At 36.7% G+C, this 16,707-nt stretch overlaps 1 protein-coding gene and 1 long non-coding RNA gene across 3 annotated transcripts in view; one reads left to right on the top strand and one right to left on the bottom strand.

The window, feature by feature from the left end:
- The first annotated feature begins 962 nt into the window (after positions 1-962).
- Positions 963-2,354, top strand: LOC141610540 (uncharacterized). Its single transcript, XR_012528344.1, has 2 exons — positions 963-1,370; positions 1,622-2,354. It is a non-coding gene; the product is annotated as an uncharacterized LOC141610540 (long non-coding RNA).
- A 7,832-nt stretch (positions 2,355-10,186) lies between these two features.
- Positions 10,187-16,707, bottom strand: part of LOC141610539 (uncharacterized) — a 40,702-nt gene continuing 34,181 nt past the window's right edge. The window contains exons 1-5 of one of the 2 annotated variants that reach the window (XM_074428657.1): positions 13,713-13,967; positions 11,948-12,586; positions 10,795-11,373; positions 10,631-10,705; positions 10,187-10,422 (exon numbers count right to left, since the gene is read on the bottom strand). In XM_074428657.1, the coding sequence (XP_074284758.1) occupies positions 10,678-10,705; positions 10,795-11,373; positions 11,948-12,586; positions 13,713-13,915 (1,449 nt within the window). In that variant the 5' untranslated portion in view covers positions 13,916-13,967 and the 3' untranslated portion in view covers positions 10,187-10,422; positions 10,631-10,677. Of the gene's footprint in view, positions 10,423-10,630; positions 10,706-10,794; positions 11,374-11,947; positions 12,587-13,712; positions 13,968-16,707 lie in introns of those variants that run through there. The other variant, XM_074428659.1, reaches the window with a different exon arrangement.

Below are 16,707 nucleotides of genomic sequence, written 5' to 3'. Positions count from 1 at the left end.
TCGAGTTGCGTAAACAAATCAAATATACTTATCCTGCAAAATTATCCGGCAGGGTACAAGGACACTATAGTCTGTAACTACATCCACCGGCCATAGCTCTCACTTTTATCTCTAGTTCTTCCGAACTCGTCCGTACCTCAGTTACAATCGATAACGCTTTAACTTTATTAAGATGACTTGTCATCCGAAAACAATAACCAAAATTACTACCGGAACGACATGTTCTGGGAGGGACCAAAAATTACAATAGTTCAGTGGGGAGATAGGGACCAAATATTACAACAACGTTTCTATGCACACACCGTGGACGGGACCATATAACATATGGTTAGAGCCGGCAAGTCTGACCCGACCCGAACCCGAGCAAACCTGACCCGGCAGAACTCGAAAATATTGTGACCCGAAACCAACCCGACCTGACCCAATGAAGGCCCGTAAGCCGACGCGGCCCGTTTATCAGTGACCCGAACCCGACCCGACCCGACCCGATGCTGACCCGATAATTATTAAGCTTAATTTTGATCAAAATGAAAGTGATTTTGTGTTTAGATTGATATGTTTGACCTGATGCTAACACGGCCCGAACTAACACGATAATGTGACTAAGCCGAGCTAATCCGTCCCGAATTGGCTTGACCCGAACTCGACCCGTTGACCAGTTTTGTGAGGTTTAAGTACACGCATATTTTAATATATTTTCTCTCTCTATTCATTTAAACATTATTTTTATGAAATGATTACTACTATTAGATCGTCACAAAATTTAATCTAGAGCGTTTATAAAAAATGGAGATTCATTTCTTTCACGGAAATAAAGAGAATCCAGACTGATCTCGACCTAGGTCGTTGGGACATGGATGACCCAACCCCAAATTTCAGATTTTTTTTTTTAAATAACATATTTTTGCTTGAAAATTACTCGTTTTAAAAATCCAGCTTTCTAAAATTACTCTCTTATAAAACCATCTACCCTAAATAAGAGGCATGCATGTCCAATTGTGCATCGGACGAGCATTGAATCTAATCTTTTACCGAGTAGTAAATAGAGAATATTGAACACCCTATAGCATTGGATAAAAACGCAAAGGACTTTAATTTATTCCATCACCACAAAAAACAAGAAGACAACGACTAAAACACAAGAATTAAAACACCACAAGACACACATAATTATCGATAATGGTAACAAGTAACAACATATTATCATCTTGAACACCATAAGTCGTTCGTATTGAGGGAGCATTCAACAACTAGTACTGAGCCAAGCGGAGGTAATGCACCTCGTCTCGTAATATGGGTCAAAATAAGCGCAAATACAAGTTCCACAACATTTGTCATCATTCCTGCAAATGTCATACCTATTGCCGCAGGTAAGGGGGCGGATATAGCCATCATCGACAATTATGTTCGAGAGGGGATTAAATTGGCGAACAACAGTAACGGTTTCGAGTGTGGTGGCTAACACCACAATAGCCAACAACACCACTGATATAGGACTCTTTTACACCATTTTTCCCTTCTATTTTCATGCTTTCCGACTCCATTTGAGTCGGTTTTATACGTTCTTGCTTGCAATTCATGTCCCAATCCCCATGCCTATGATATTGTATCTCCCTTGCAGGAATTGAGGTGAGAATGGGAGAATTGAAGCTAGAAGAAGAGCCCAATCAACCAAGCATGGAAGAAGGAGAAAATGAAGCTGAGGAGTATTCCCAGCCGGTAGGCCGGCAGCCGGTCAGCCGGCTGGGAATGCCAAATGTATACAATTGAAGTTGAAATCAAGCAAGGAGGATCCCCAGCCGGTGGCCCGGCAGCCGGCCAACCGGCTGGGAGAACAAGTGAGCTGAAAATATTAAGGAAGTTACAGGAACTTTCCAGCCGGTCATAAGCCCGGCAGCCGGCTAGCCGGCTGGGAGTTCCCATAGAGCCCAGAAGTCAAGCTTGGAGTCAACATGCCCCCAGCCGGTCTGTGACCGGCAGCCGGTTGCCCGACCAAGCATACCTGATGATATCAAAAATTTAATTCAACTTCCAGGAACCTCCCAGCCGATCAGAAGACCGGCGGCCGGTTGACCGGCCGGGAGAACAAGCTCGTGTTTTCAAGCCCATTTACAAATCCTACCCTAATCTTGGTGCAAACTATATATACCCCCTCCCTTAACCATTTGTACACACACTCCCAGATCTGAATTAATTTCCCTTTCCAAGTTTAAACCTTGTTAATTAAGTTGTTAATCTTTCCTTAATTAGACAAGTTCTTCAATTATTACATCAAATTTAGTAGTAGAAATTGGGTTGTAAGAAGATTGAAGGATTCTCCTTCCTTATTGTTCAATCCAAACTCCTTTGTTGCTTTTGAGTTGGTATTATCTCTCTTCCTAATTTCATTAGTTTACATTTGCTTTTTCCTTTTAGTTTGTTTAATTGTTTATGTTGAATTTCATCCTTGTTGTTTGATTGTTGTTATCTTCATTCTTGTTCATCTTTCTTTTGTTCATCCTTGTTATTTTCACCCAAAGATTGAGTCTTTGATTCCCTTGAGTTAAAGATTGAATCTGAGTTGTTTTGTTAAAGATTGTGTCTTTTAGTTTAATCATCCTCATTATTAGTTTAATTTATCTTTCTCCATCATTATTGTTGGATTGTTGCATGTTTAGAAGTAGAATTCATCCTTCCACTATGTTTATGTTTAAAGACTCCATCTTTATTGTTTCCTTTGCTTTTTATTGTTTCCTTTGCTTTTAGAAACATGATTAGTGAGTAGTCTTCTACTAGGACTCGGTTTGACCCGGTATGGGTAATTTCACTAATTAATTCTCATTTAGGTTAATTTGTTGGGGGAAATTGGTGAGGGTAGCTTAGAGGAATGATTTTTTTATGGATTGATGATTGGGTAGTGTCAATTTGTGACCCTTGTCCACCAACGAGAGTTGGTTAGGTTGTAAATTGGGTGCCCGGAACTTGACCCTAATGCTAACCTCGGTTGAGACCGAAAGGGAGAACCGGGGTAGAGTACCTCTAAGTTAGTGTTTAAAATCGACCCTCGAGAGAGGGAGTGGGATGACCCGGAGTTTGATGGGGGCTTAATGACCTTAGCTAATGCTAGACTACCTTGAGGATTACATGTGTTTTCGGGTTGTTAGGCTTTAGACTTGGGATACCGACTTTCGAACCCGAGAGGGGGGTTAGTTGGGGTAGCTAGTGTCCTATTGCGAACCCGAGAGGGAGGTTCTAGGCGAATTAGAGCCATCTCCCCCTTACCTTTCTACCCCTTGAGATTAGCCGAGAGAATTAACATGTGCAATTACGTATATTCGTGGAAGAACCGAGTTCTAGCCTTCCCTATTATTTGATCAACTCTTAATCCTTGTTAGCTTGTTCTTTGCTTGTTTCTTTGTCTAGTTTATTAGCCTTTCAATTTGCTAGTTTAGTGCTAGATTGTTACCACCTCTCAATTTTAGTTTGACTACAATTAGTAATCTTTTCAACTCCTTGTGGGATCAACCCTTGATAGTGTACAACGATAAAATCGTGCACTTGCGAGGTATAGCTTGACACCATCAACCACCATATTAACTACATTCATATTCTTGAATTTTTTCAAAGTGTATTTAATTGAAGTTTTTTTTTTGTGTTGTACATATTAATGTATATAGTAGTATATGGCAAGTTTGAGACGCTTTTAGAGATGGATCGAGATGGGCACATGGCTAGTCACTCGATAACAACTCTTACATTAATTTATTCCATCGATCATCACAAAAACAAGAAATTAAAACAACGACTCAGACACAAATATTAAAACACACACAATACAACTCGAGTAAAATAGTACATAAAAGAAAAGACCATAATATGCAAGCATAAGATCAAGACCCACATGCATAATGATAATGGTAACAACATATATATTATCATCTTGAACACCATAAGTCGTTGGCATTCAGCATTCAGCAAACAACTTGGAGCCAGGCGCTGGAAATGCACCACCCACTCTTTCCGCAAACACAAGATCCGCAACAGTTGTCATCAGTATCGCAAGTTTCATACCTATTGCGGCAGGTAAGGGGGGCGTTGTTGGCATCATTGAGCATTATGTTTGAGAGGGGATTAAATGGGCTAACAGCAGTAACAGGTTCGAGTGTGATGGCTAACACCACAATCGCCAACAACACCACCAAATTATTAACTAATACCTTCATTTTCTTGTTTTCAAACTTGGAATTTTTCAAAGTTTAATTGATGTTTTTTTTGTGTGTGTTGTATGTATTAATGTATATCATATATGGCAAGTTTGAGACCCTTTTATAGATCGACATGGGCTTTCATTTCGTTAGCTATTTTCCCTTATATTTTGTGTGTGTTGTATGTATTAACTAATACCGGGGTAGAGTACCTTCGACCGTTATTAGACCATGGTGAACCGACAATCCTAGCTATTTTCCCTTATATTTTTATAGTCGATTTCTACGCTTTACTCCTTTACTTTTCGCTACATTAGTTTAGTAATCAAACAAAAATCAAATCCCCAGACTTGTTACATAGACAGATTATAATTAGCGAATAGAACAAATTGTCTCCCTGTGGATACGATCCGGACTTCCTCTACTGCATTAGTTTAGGCCAGTTGGTTTATCTTTGATAGGTGTGCGATTTAGTCTGTCAATCGTGATTATACACTTAAATTTGAGTCGTTTGGGAGCTTGTACCTATTCTTGTTTCTTTTTCTCTATGTTTGATTTTCAGCCTAAAAAAGAAGTATTCATCTGTTTTTAATGAATTCCCGATTTTCGTACGAGACTAATTTATCTCATACCGGCATACTCAAATGTCCTCAGTTGCTTTTCAAAATTTATGTGGCTGCTTTATCTGACCCGAGGAACCGTCCGTATGATTTACGAATGTTTTTTTGTCCCGGGTCCGTCAAATCCCGAAAACCGTGTATATACACTTAAAATAGAGCCATTTAGAAGTTCGTACTGGGTCATGTTCTTTTCCTCCCTGTTTTTCTACCACATGTTAGGGATCGCTTCATGAGTTACTGTATTCTATTTTCTGTCCTAAATAAGAAATATTTATCTGTTTTTAAGGAGTATCTGACTTTCGTCCGAAACTAATTTATCTCATACCGGCATACTCAAATGTCTTCGGTTGCGTCTCAAAATTTGTGTGGCTGCTTTATCTGACCCAAGAAACCGTCCGTATGATTTACGGGGGTTTTGTCCCGGGACCCTGAAATCTTGGTAACTGTGTATTGTACACTTAAAATTAAGCCGTTTGAGGGCTCGTACCGAGTCATGTTTCTTTTCCTGCCCGTTTTTCTACAACGTGTCTGGAATCACTTCATGAGTTACTGTATTCGATTTTCAGCCCTTAATAATAAATATTCATCTATTTTTAAAGAGAACTCGATTATCGTCTCAAACTCGTTTATCGCAAACCGGCACACTTAAATATCATCTGTTTCTTCTAAAAATTTGTGTAGCTGCTTTATCTTACCCGAGGAAACCGTTCTTATGATTTACGAATGTTTTTGATACAGAACCCTGAAATCCCGAAAATCGTGTATTATACACTTAAATTTGAGCCGTTTGGGAGCTCATACCGGTCACATTTCTTTTTCACCCAGTGTTTTAAGCACGTATCAGGGGTCGTTTTATGTGTTACTATATTTGATTTTCGTACCTAAAAAAGAAGTAATCATATGTTTTTAAGAAGTACCCTGTTTTCGTCCGAAACTAGTTTATCTCATATCAGCATACTAAAATGTCCTCTGATTTTTCTCAAAATTTGTGTGGCTGTTTTATTTCACACGAGGAACCGTTCGTATGATTTACGGATCCCGGGACCCTGAAATACCGAAAAACGTGTATGATACACTTAGAATTGAGCCGTTTGGGAGCTCGTATCAGATCATGTTTATTTTTCCCCGGTTTTTCTACAACGGGTAAGGGGCCGCTTTATGAGTTTCCGTATTCGATTTTCAGCCCTAAATAAGAAGTATTCTTCTATTTTTAAGGAGTACCCGATCTTCGTCCAAAATTCGTTTATCGCGTGCCGAAACACTTAAATATCCTCTGTTTCTTCTCTAAATTTGTGTAGCTCTTTTATCTGACCCGAGGAACCGTCCGTATATTTACGGATGTTTTTGTTACGGGACCCTGAAATCTCGAAAATCGTGATTATACACTTAAATTTGAGCCGTTTGGGTGTTCGTACCGATTCATGTTTCTTTTTCTCACAGTTTTTCAACCACGTATCAGTAGACGTGGCAAAAGCAAACCCGGCCCGAAAAGACTGACCCGAGACCCGAAGTGACCCGAAATACATCACCAGAATGTGACCCAAAAACCCGAATTGACCCGACCTGACCCGAACATGACCCGAGCTTTCTTGACCCGTAACTGACCCGACTCGAAAGTGACCTGATTCGAAACCAAAATCCCAAAAATGACCCAACAAAATATAACTCTATTATTGATTGACCCGAAAATGACCCGACCCAAAACAACTCGACCCGCTTGACCCGAAACAGACCCGATCAACAAATCCGAAACTGACACGAAACCCGAAATGACCCGTCTCGACCCGAATTAACCGGAAATCAATGAGAGCCCCGAACTGACCCGGCCCGAACCAGACCCGATGACCCGCTTTGCCAGGTCTACGTATCAGGGGTCGCTTCATAAGTTACCGTATTCGATTTTCAGCCCTAAAGAAGAAGTGTTCATCTCGTTTTTAAGGAGTACCCGATTTTCGTTGCAGACTAGTTTATCTCATACCGGCATCTTCAAATGTCCAAAGTTTCTTCTCAAATTTGTGTGGATGCTTTATCTGACCCGAGGAATTGTCCGTTTCATTTACAGATGTTTTTTTTCTCGGGACCCTGAAATCTCGAAAACCGTGTATTATATACTTAAAATTGGGCCGTTTGGGAGCTCGAACCGGGTCCTGTTTCTTTTCCTCCCAGTTTTTCAACAACATGTCAAGGGTCGCTTCATGAGTTTCCGATATTCGATTTTCAGCCTAAAGAACAAATATTCATCTGTTTTTAAGGAGTACCCATTTTTCGTCCGAGACTAGTTTATATCATACCGGCATACTCAACTGTCCTCTGTTGCTTCTCAAAATTTGTGTGGCTTCTTTATCTGATCCGAGGAACCGTCAGTATGATTTACGGATGCTTTTGTCCCGGGAGCCTGAAATCCCTAAAACCGTGTCTTATACACTGAAAATTGTGTCGTTTCGGAGCTCGTACCGAGTCATGTTTCTTTTTCCCTAGTTTATCTACCATAGGTAAACCTGGCAAAAGCAACCCGACCGGAAAAAGCTGACCCGAGACCCGAAGTGACCCGAACTGCATCACCCGAATGTGGCCCGAAAACCCGAATTGACCCGACCCGAACATGACCTGAGTTTTCTTGACACGTATTGGCCCGATCCGAAACCACCAAACCCGAAAATGACCCGACAAAATATAACTCTAATTGAACCGAAAAGACTTGAAATGACTATTTCTCTTTTATTCATTGACCCGAAAATGACCCGACCCGAAACAACCCGACCCGCTTGACCCGAAACAGACCCGGCAACAAACCCGAAACAGACCCGAAACTCGAAAAGACCCGTCCCGACCCGAATTAACCCGAACCCAACGAGAAACCCGAATTGACCCGACCCAAATTGGCCCGACCCAAACCCGACCCGTTCCCATTTTGCCAGGTATAACCATAGGTAAGGGGTCGCTTCATGAGTTATCATATTCGATTTTCAGCCCTAAATAAGAAATATTCATCTATTTTTAAGGAGTACTTGATTTTCGTCCAAGACTCGTTTATCGCGTACCGGCACACTTAAATATCCTCTGTTTCTTTTCAAAATTTGTGTAGCTGCTTTATCTGACCCGAGGAACCGTTCTTATGATTTACAGATGTTTTGTTCCGGGACCCTGAAATCTCGAAAATCGTGTATTATATCCTGAAATCCCGATATTTGTTTCGCTAAATATAACCAAATCTCCAATGGTGCAGCGGTAGGTTCATCACTATTTACTCTATAGGTCCTGGGTTCGACTCTTGTAAGTGTCTTTCTTTTCACTTTTTCATAAATGTCTGCCTTTATTACTCTTTTATGCGATTTATTTAATGCATTCGTTTAATTCAATTTTACACTTTGTTACGTAATTATAATTGTGAGTAGTGAATTGCAAGTACCTATTGTGTTAAATTCACAATTTTTTTTTTAATTTATATCTCCTCGGATTTTTTGGATCTAAATTTATTTTAATTTAATATTTTACTTTAGCTTCACGAGTTTTTTTGGTATAAATTTTAGTTTTCGTCGTCCAAATCATTGTTATTTTTTTTTTTTTTTTTTTGCATCCCCTATGTCCAGACCCTAGATACGCCACTGCGCACACTTCATCCTTATCTTTGCAGGTATTAAGGGGTGCTATGTAGGCATCATTAGGCATTATGTTTGATAGGGAGTAAATTGACGAACAGCAGTAACGGGTTCGAGTGTGGTGACTATCATCACAATAGCCAACAACACCACCATATTAACTATCTTCATATTAGCTAGCTACACACTTGTTGGTGTGTGTTGTTGTATATGCCAAGTTTAATTAGGACTCTTTTTATAGGCAAGCATAGTGCACGAATGCAATGCAACCAGCTGGCCGGCAGTCAAATTATTTATACGACAAGTGTTCGACACTTCAAGCTAATTCTATCTACTTCATACTTAAGCATAGAAACATGCAGTGGCGAATCTAGGATTTATAGAATGGGGTGTTTAATGAAATTAGAAAATGAAGTTTATGCCACATTGGTAAAATCCTTATAGTGACTTACTACTAAACAATACACATAAACAAGTACCCAATAACTCAACAATCAACATAACATAAGGAAATTAAAAATTCCGACTTTTCAGACATTCAACATAATAAGCTTTAGTATATCAGCAATTACTATGTGAGACGGTATGACATTGTAAGGCGGTTTATGTGAAAAAAATAACTCAAGTGATAGTAATAAATGAATGAAATTTTATAGAAAAGGATCGTCTCATGGTATAAAACGTCTTATTCTAAAATTTGGGTTAGTATATAATTGTTAAATATACTCTCGGCTCAGTGATATCTTTACACTTGCTTTATTTCTCCCTCACAAAATAAATGAAGGGTAAACATATTATCGAGAGAGAAAATAGTTTGTTATAAATACATAATATGAGTCCAAATTGTAAGTATATCATATAAATCGAATATCAAAATCGATAATCGAATATTTACAAAGTTATCCTTTGACGAAGGCCACATGTGACATATTCCTTATCCGGTTAAGAGCATAGACCGACAACAAGAAGGAAGGATAGTTATTCTTGCTATAGACGGATATATCTGTCTATAGCTAAAGACGGGTCAAATAGCTTAAAAGTGGTGATATTTTTTACCTACACCACCCCCACTTGTTGCTTGTTCTATTAGGAATGTGTTATTGTATTTGACCCGTCTTTAGTTATAGACGAATATATGCCGTCTATAATGAGATTTTGTGAAGGAACAAATAGAATTAAAAAAGAAAAGAAAAGAAAAACTCGAACATAAGAGACTAATCTCCTTCTCACTAACTCCACCACTTCTTCATCTTCTTCCCTAACTTCAGTCACCCGATTGCTCAGGAAATTACACCGATTGCTCGGAAAATCTAGCACTCATTCCATTCCATCACCGATCTAATCAATAATAGTCCTTCTCATCTTAGTTCTCTATTCTACCAATATAATCCGAATTGAATAGGATGTTGAAATATTACATACCTTGATGAAGACATTTTGTCTAACGGTTGTTCGCCGGAGACGATAAATTAGAAATTTGGGGAAGATGTAATAATAATGAAATAGGATTAAATTGGTCAAACAAGGAGGAAGTTGGAGAGATGGGGTTTGCAATTTGTTCCTCTGTCTGTTAGAATGAATACTGGGTAACGATTTTAATTTTTTTTTGCCAAATTAATGGGGGTGAGGGTTCACCCCCATCACCCCCTGTAGATCCGCCCATGGAAACATGCCAAATTCTTGTTTTAGGCAGTTATTTGGATCTGAAATAATGAGACGGATTTTTGTGACCATTTTATTATTAATATTCCACTGGTTTGCTTATACATAAGTTATAAACGTGTTTTTTTTTTCCGAAAAGTTGTTTTGTTTTATTTAGATGAAATACAACAAAAAAAAACATCAAGTAAAATACTTCACAAATCCAAAGAAAGAAAATTTACAACAGTAAATCAAAAGCAACAATCTAAGGGACCAAAACTGCCAAGGTCCCATTATTTCTTCAAATCTTGCCTTCATACTTAGCTGACATCCTCTTCCATATTCATTTGTAAACTTGACCGGAAGCTGGAAGGCTTGCTGTTTCGAAAGGCATGACACGAAAGCACGAAACAAACACGATTTAATCATACGTTTACACATAACGAGAGTTTAACACTTGTAAACTAATACGAGCAAGTGACATCATTTATTTAATTATTTTGATTGCATGATGAGACAGAAAATGAGATGGCGCCACTAGGTTATACAGTGATGACAGAGCATTTTAATTTTACGAAGTACTTACCAACAACCTTTGCTCCCACTTTAACAAGTTATAGGTATCGGTGTCCATCAATTTTTCTTCAAGTATATCTTTTCCCTGCATTATGAAAGTGTTATTCATAGAAAATCTTCTATAACAATAAAGCCTCGATTCCAAAATGTTTCAAGAAATCGAGGCTTAATTACCTTGAATAAGTATCGGGCAGGGTACGTGTGGCAACAGGTTCATCAAAAATAACGGTAGTGGGTTGATCGGGATCATAGACTTGGACATGGAACTCGTAACCATTCATTCCCTTAAACAAACCATCTTGAAGGTTAGTCCTAACGATATCACCATTAGCCTGAACATCAGTTTGTACATACGTAAACGGAACATCACATTTGGCTTCAAGTGCCAAAACTCGTGCTCGCCTTTTTTGGCCAGGAGGTACAAGTACCTTACAACTAAATTCATAGCTCTCGCTTTTGTCTTCTGTTTTACCGAACCCTGTCTCAACGTCGATTCCAGCTGAGACTTCTATAGATTGCGAACCTTTAGCTATGAGAGGAACCGAAGCTTCAACTGTGGTTGTGGAGGTCAAATTGGTAGACACAGTTGTGGTGACATTGAATGAGAAACTCAAAGATTCGGTATATGTAATGGTTAGGGTCGTTTCTAACTCCCCTTCTTTCGCAGCGTTGAAGGCTACCTGTGAAAGCCACGAGCGAGGCCGCTCTCCAAACACCCTAGCGTCATCAAGCCTGTACTCCACCTCGATCCTCCTGTCGACAAAGTCAAAACAACCTCAATAAGGCAAATTCTCATTTAAGACGGAGATATCCGTCTTATGCTTACAGTTAGTCTCCCTTAACACGGATGTATCCGTCTTAACATTAAAACGGGTCAAGTATTATTCCACTTGTGCATGCAAATTTGTTGCTTTTCCCTATGCATTTTGTTTTTGTCTTATTCATATTATTTGACCCGTCTTAAACTTAAAAGACATATATTGGCGAGCCAGGATTTTAAGGCAGCGGGGGCGAAAGGAAATATTATAAGGGGGTCTCGAAAAAATTCGAAAGTTTTAACCAAAAATTTTGAGATTTTCAAACTTCAGCGGGGCAACCGCCCCCGTTAGCTCCCCTCGCTCCACCACTATAATAATAAACTCGTCTTAAATAAGAATATTTGTTACGGTTAAGACAGGACAAGTATGTCCGTGTGGGATGAATAAGACAAAAACAGAGAAAATATTTATCTTATACGGTCAATACGGAGTATGTTATATTAAGACGATAGCTCCGTCTTAAGGAAGACTAACTGTATTAAACTATTAATAATCCTATGGTACGGTACCTGTCGACAATGGGCTCCTCCACAGAAAGCCCGGCTTCCCGAACTCCACTATCGACCTCGGCCTTAAGCTGATCGCTAGTAGCAGGCATCCTTTGGCAAAATCTATTGTTACCTCGGTTAATGAGCGCAATGGTGTTGTCACCAAGACGAGCAATCTGAAACGCAGTATTGGTATCGGTGCTGAACGAGTTAGCCAGAATCCAGCCGTTACCGTCTCGCCTCCAAAACTGGCCATTCTGAACAGACCTGAAACGCACGTCCCCATTGTTGAGTGGAAACGTCTCGAACCACGCATCTTTTCTGTGTCGGTCATCCCCAGCGAACGACATTTGGTCACTTTGTATCAAATACTTATCGTTGTCGCCCTTGAACACGACGATTTTGGGAAGTTTGATAATTCGTTCAACGTCGATTGGGGTGCATGTAACACTGCTAATGCCAGAGGTACTTATGGTTAGATAGAAGCCATTAGCTAAGTTATTTGAGCTAACGATGGCCACAGTTCGTCCTGAATTGACGTGGGTCCACGACATTGAACCATTGGCCCCGATATTCAATCGGAATAGAGTACAGTCTCGACGATTTGTTTCCTCCACCGGTTCGGTAGCTGTTGCGGTTATCCAGTCACTGTTCGCTTGCCTGACAAGAAAATATTTACAGCTTCTCGTCAATCATTTTGTTTTACTCCGTAGTAAGTTTCAAATTGCACACCTAAGTCTTCCATAAGACGGGTTTTTCCGTCTGAAATTAAGACGGGGAAAATGTGACTCGTTTACAATAAAATGCGATCATTTTTTTTGATAAAAACTAAAAAGTTAGTAGAACAATTTTGGAATAAAATGTGAACAATTTTAGTTGTAACTCAGGCGGCAATATCTCCTTAAACTAGACAAATCTCTAAATTTTTCCGCCTAAATTAATTTGGCTATAATTAAGCTTTTATTATATCATATTTATAATTGGGCTTTCATTATATTATATCTACAACTAAATTGTACTAAACTTTCTCTTTCCACTAATTAATACAATTATGACTTTCGTATTTTCTTTAATATTTCTATCTAAAAAACCGCGCATTCGTGTGTGATCTATACTAGTTTTATCATTGAATGATGACTTTTTATTTGAAAATGACTATATTTTATCTGTCTTAATTTCAGACGGAAAAAGTATTCAGACGGAAAAAGTCTGTCTGAAATGAGAACTTGCCAAATTAGTACTCCGTATGTCATTATATCATTTTAAACCAGGCCTTTTAATTTGGGAATTTACAAACTGAGTAATAATTATATGCTGGTAATGTTATTGTTTCATCCAATTGTGTAACTTCAGCTGTGTAAATATGGTGATGGATTATATCGTGTAGGACGTGTTAAAATTTGACCCGACTTGTAAACCTGACCCGACCTGTTTTTTCCATGGTCTATGCCCGTATATTATAGTTAAATAATTATTAAAAAAATTGTAATCCATTGTCAATATTCATAGTTGATTCTTCATTCGACCTTGATTGGTCTTTGTAAAGAAATTAAATGTAAATAACTAGCTAGTAATTTTAGGATAAAATTTCATTAAACTCGTCTCTTATTATTGGACGTAAATTAGACTCGTACGAGGCAGTCATATGTCTAACAAGTTAATGGTTAGTAGGCATCGTTTTCTTGCGTATTTCCTTGGCACAACCTCATACACTACTTTACACATTAATAAAATAGAGAAAGATAATAGAAAATACGGAGTAATTAATTATAATAAAAAAAAGTACCTAACCAAGTACTTGTTATTGTGGAGGCAGCGGAAGTGAACTCCACGGCCAAAGCCCTCTCGAGCCTCCTCGTAACCAAACTTGGCCGTGGGGCTATACACTTCTCGTTCATCATATTTCAAGTAACCCGAGGTTATGAGAGTCAAATTTCTAATTGGACCAGTGTAATTCAGTGAAAATGCTGTTATTTCATACAATGACATTTTTTTTAAACTTCTCTCTTTAAATATATGTATAACTTTATTTTTTGTGTTCCTTTGAGGCAACACTACTATCAGCTATTTATAAGTCTCAAAACTCTTTGATATCCACACAATATTGTATCCCTTCATCTTAGCCTAGTACCAAATACAAATCCTTCCTTCTTTTACCAAATCTACTTATTATCAGCGATTAATTTTTTTTTTTTTTATGAAGCGGTATTACAATCTTATCTTTATAAATACAGAAACATTTAAAGCATCCATATTCACCCACGTCATCAAATGCAGTTTTTTTCTTTTTTTTTTTTATAAATAGTTAATGTGGGACCCGCATCAAAGAATCTTGAATTAATTTCTCGAAAACTATGTAGAATCATAGGTTATACAATCACATACAAACTATGTAGAATCATAGTTTATCTTATGATCTTAATTTATAGGAATTATATAAAACTATAGATTATACAATCACATACAAACTATGTAGAATCATAGGTAATACAATTATATTTCCTAAAATATTACCAATATAATCAGAACAAAGTATAAAAAAAAATTATTATCGAAAATCGTTTTATTTTTGGTTGATAAAATCGGTAGAAAACATAAAAATAAAATAAAATAGCATTCCTTGGCAAAAAAAAATCGTAAAAAAAATAAAAAAATTTAGACCACGAATTTGAAAATTGTAGAAATAAACAAAATAAGATCACAAAATTTATATCGTCTTTAACTTGAATGGTAGATTTGTAAACAATAAAGTAAATGGGAGATCTGCAAATTCTTGCATAAAAAAATAACTATAATGATATTAAAATATTAATAATCGAAATATATGCAAGAAAAACATTAAATAAAAAGTGAAAAATTATTAAAATCGAAAAAGGTAAAAAAAGACTCATTTATTAGGAAAAAAAATATCAGAAAATACATTTCAAGAAGCAAAAAAAAAATGAAAAAGTACTTCAAAAACAACAATCATTAAATGTAAAAATAAATTTTTTAATAAGACTTAAAGACATCATAATTATTGAAGATTAGTGTAAAAGTAACTAAAAATATATATAAAAAAACCAAAATATCATATAAAATACTAAATGCAAAAAAAAAGAAATAAGAATTAAAAAATCAATACTCAGAAATACCAAAGCTCGGTTTTAGTTGAGATAATATACAATACTAAAATCTATAATATCCGTTTTTATCTTAAGACAAGTCAAGTATAGTTAGAATAAAACAAAAGTAGAGACTAGAGTGCATAGGGAATAACATTAGATTTGTCTTATATAGACAAGTGAGATGGTATTTAACCAATTTTAATAATTAAAAAGATGTATCCATTTTAAAGGAGACTTACTCAAAGATTATGTCTTTTTATTTGGTTCGGATAAATTTTATACTCATTAACTCGATTTGTGATGATTTTGTTTTATTTGATTGGTATTTAGCGGATACGGTGTCGACATTTGGGCTGATTTATTTACGAGGTAGATCATTAACTCGGTTTACAAATTGAGACTTGATTTCGTTAATTTAATCTTTTATAAAAATAATTATAAAAAATTTAATCATACAACAATGACGTGACATTAAAATTATATACTCCCTCCGTTTCAGAATTTGCATTTGCTTAAAATACCCTTCATAAAAAATAAAAGAGACAAACAAACGATTAGAACAAATAGAAAAATAGACTACGTATATTATAATTCAAATTTATTATCGAAATAAGCAACAAGGAAATCTTATTTACAAATAAATATTTGGATATTTGTTATATATTTAAACGGCTGATATTCACTATAACAAAACTCTTGAATACCTATTTATTTAGATGAACAATTGAACAATTAATCATGTGCAATTATATTTGCACAACTTTGAAACTTTAACACGATATATCGTTTTAATTCAGTGTCATTCAAATTTTAATAAAAAAAAAATTACGGCTAACTATTAAAGGATCGACAACCATATACTCAAAAACATATTTAAAAAGACAACCCGTGCATTTCGTGCACGGGATTAAAACTAGTTATTTAGGGGTTGTTTGGTTCATGGAGGAATTAATTTCATGTGGGAAGTAGAAATTCACACGAATTGAGTTTCTACATGTAATTCATGGGAAATACCCAAAACTTGTTTGGTTGCCATCAAGGAATTGACACTTCCCATGAAATAAATCCCTGTATGTTGTTTGGTTGGATAACCCAATTCCTATGAATTTTTGTTGTAAATACTATTTTACCCTTTTACTAAAATTTATTACTTCACCCTTAATTCATATATAGGACAATTTGATCCGAGGAGTTACATTCTGAAAAGCATTACTCGAAACACGTATAATAGATTCGAGATATCCAAAATGTAATACAAGAAAAAATAAAAAAAATAATGCTTAAAACAGGTAAAATACTTTATGATGTGGACCTGCCTACTATTCAGAGATAACTCGATACATACTCCATCTACATCACATTCTTCCTCCCATATTCCATTTTGCTCCATATTATATTCACTCAAGTTGTACGTATGGTTTGTTGTTTCCACTTTAACAATTATCAAACTTTAACAATTATAAATTGGTTAATTGATTACCAATATTCCATGATTTTTAATTTTTTTATGTACCATAGATTATAGTAGCAAAAGAAAATAATTGAGATAGCAAAAGGGAGGAGGAAAAAAAAAACCCGTTGAAGTGAAGATGAAGATTGCACAGGGAGGAAAAAAAAGGACGTGTGAAGAAGATGGCGGTAAATAGAGAAAGTAGATGAAATGGGTGTGTTTTT

This window comes from Silene latifolia, chromosome 11 (assembly GCF_048544455.1).
Source record: "Silene latifolia isolate original U9 population chromosome 11, ASM4854445v1, whole genome shotgun sequence".
In the NCBI taxonomy this organism is placed as follows: Eukaryota; Viridiplantae; Streptophyta; class Magnoliopsida; order Caryophyllales; family Caryophyllaceae; genus Silene; species Silene latifolia.
The sequence above is the reverse complement of the archived record's forward strand: the minus strand, read 5'-3'. Positions and strand labels throughout refer to the sequence as shown.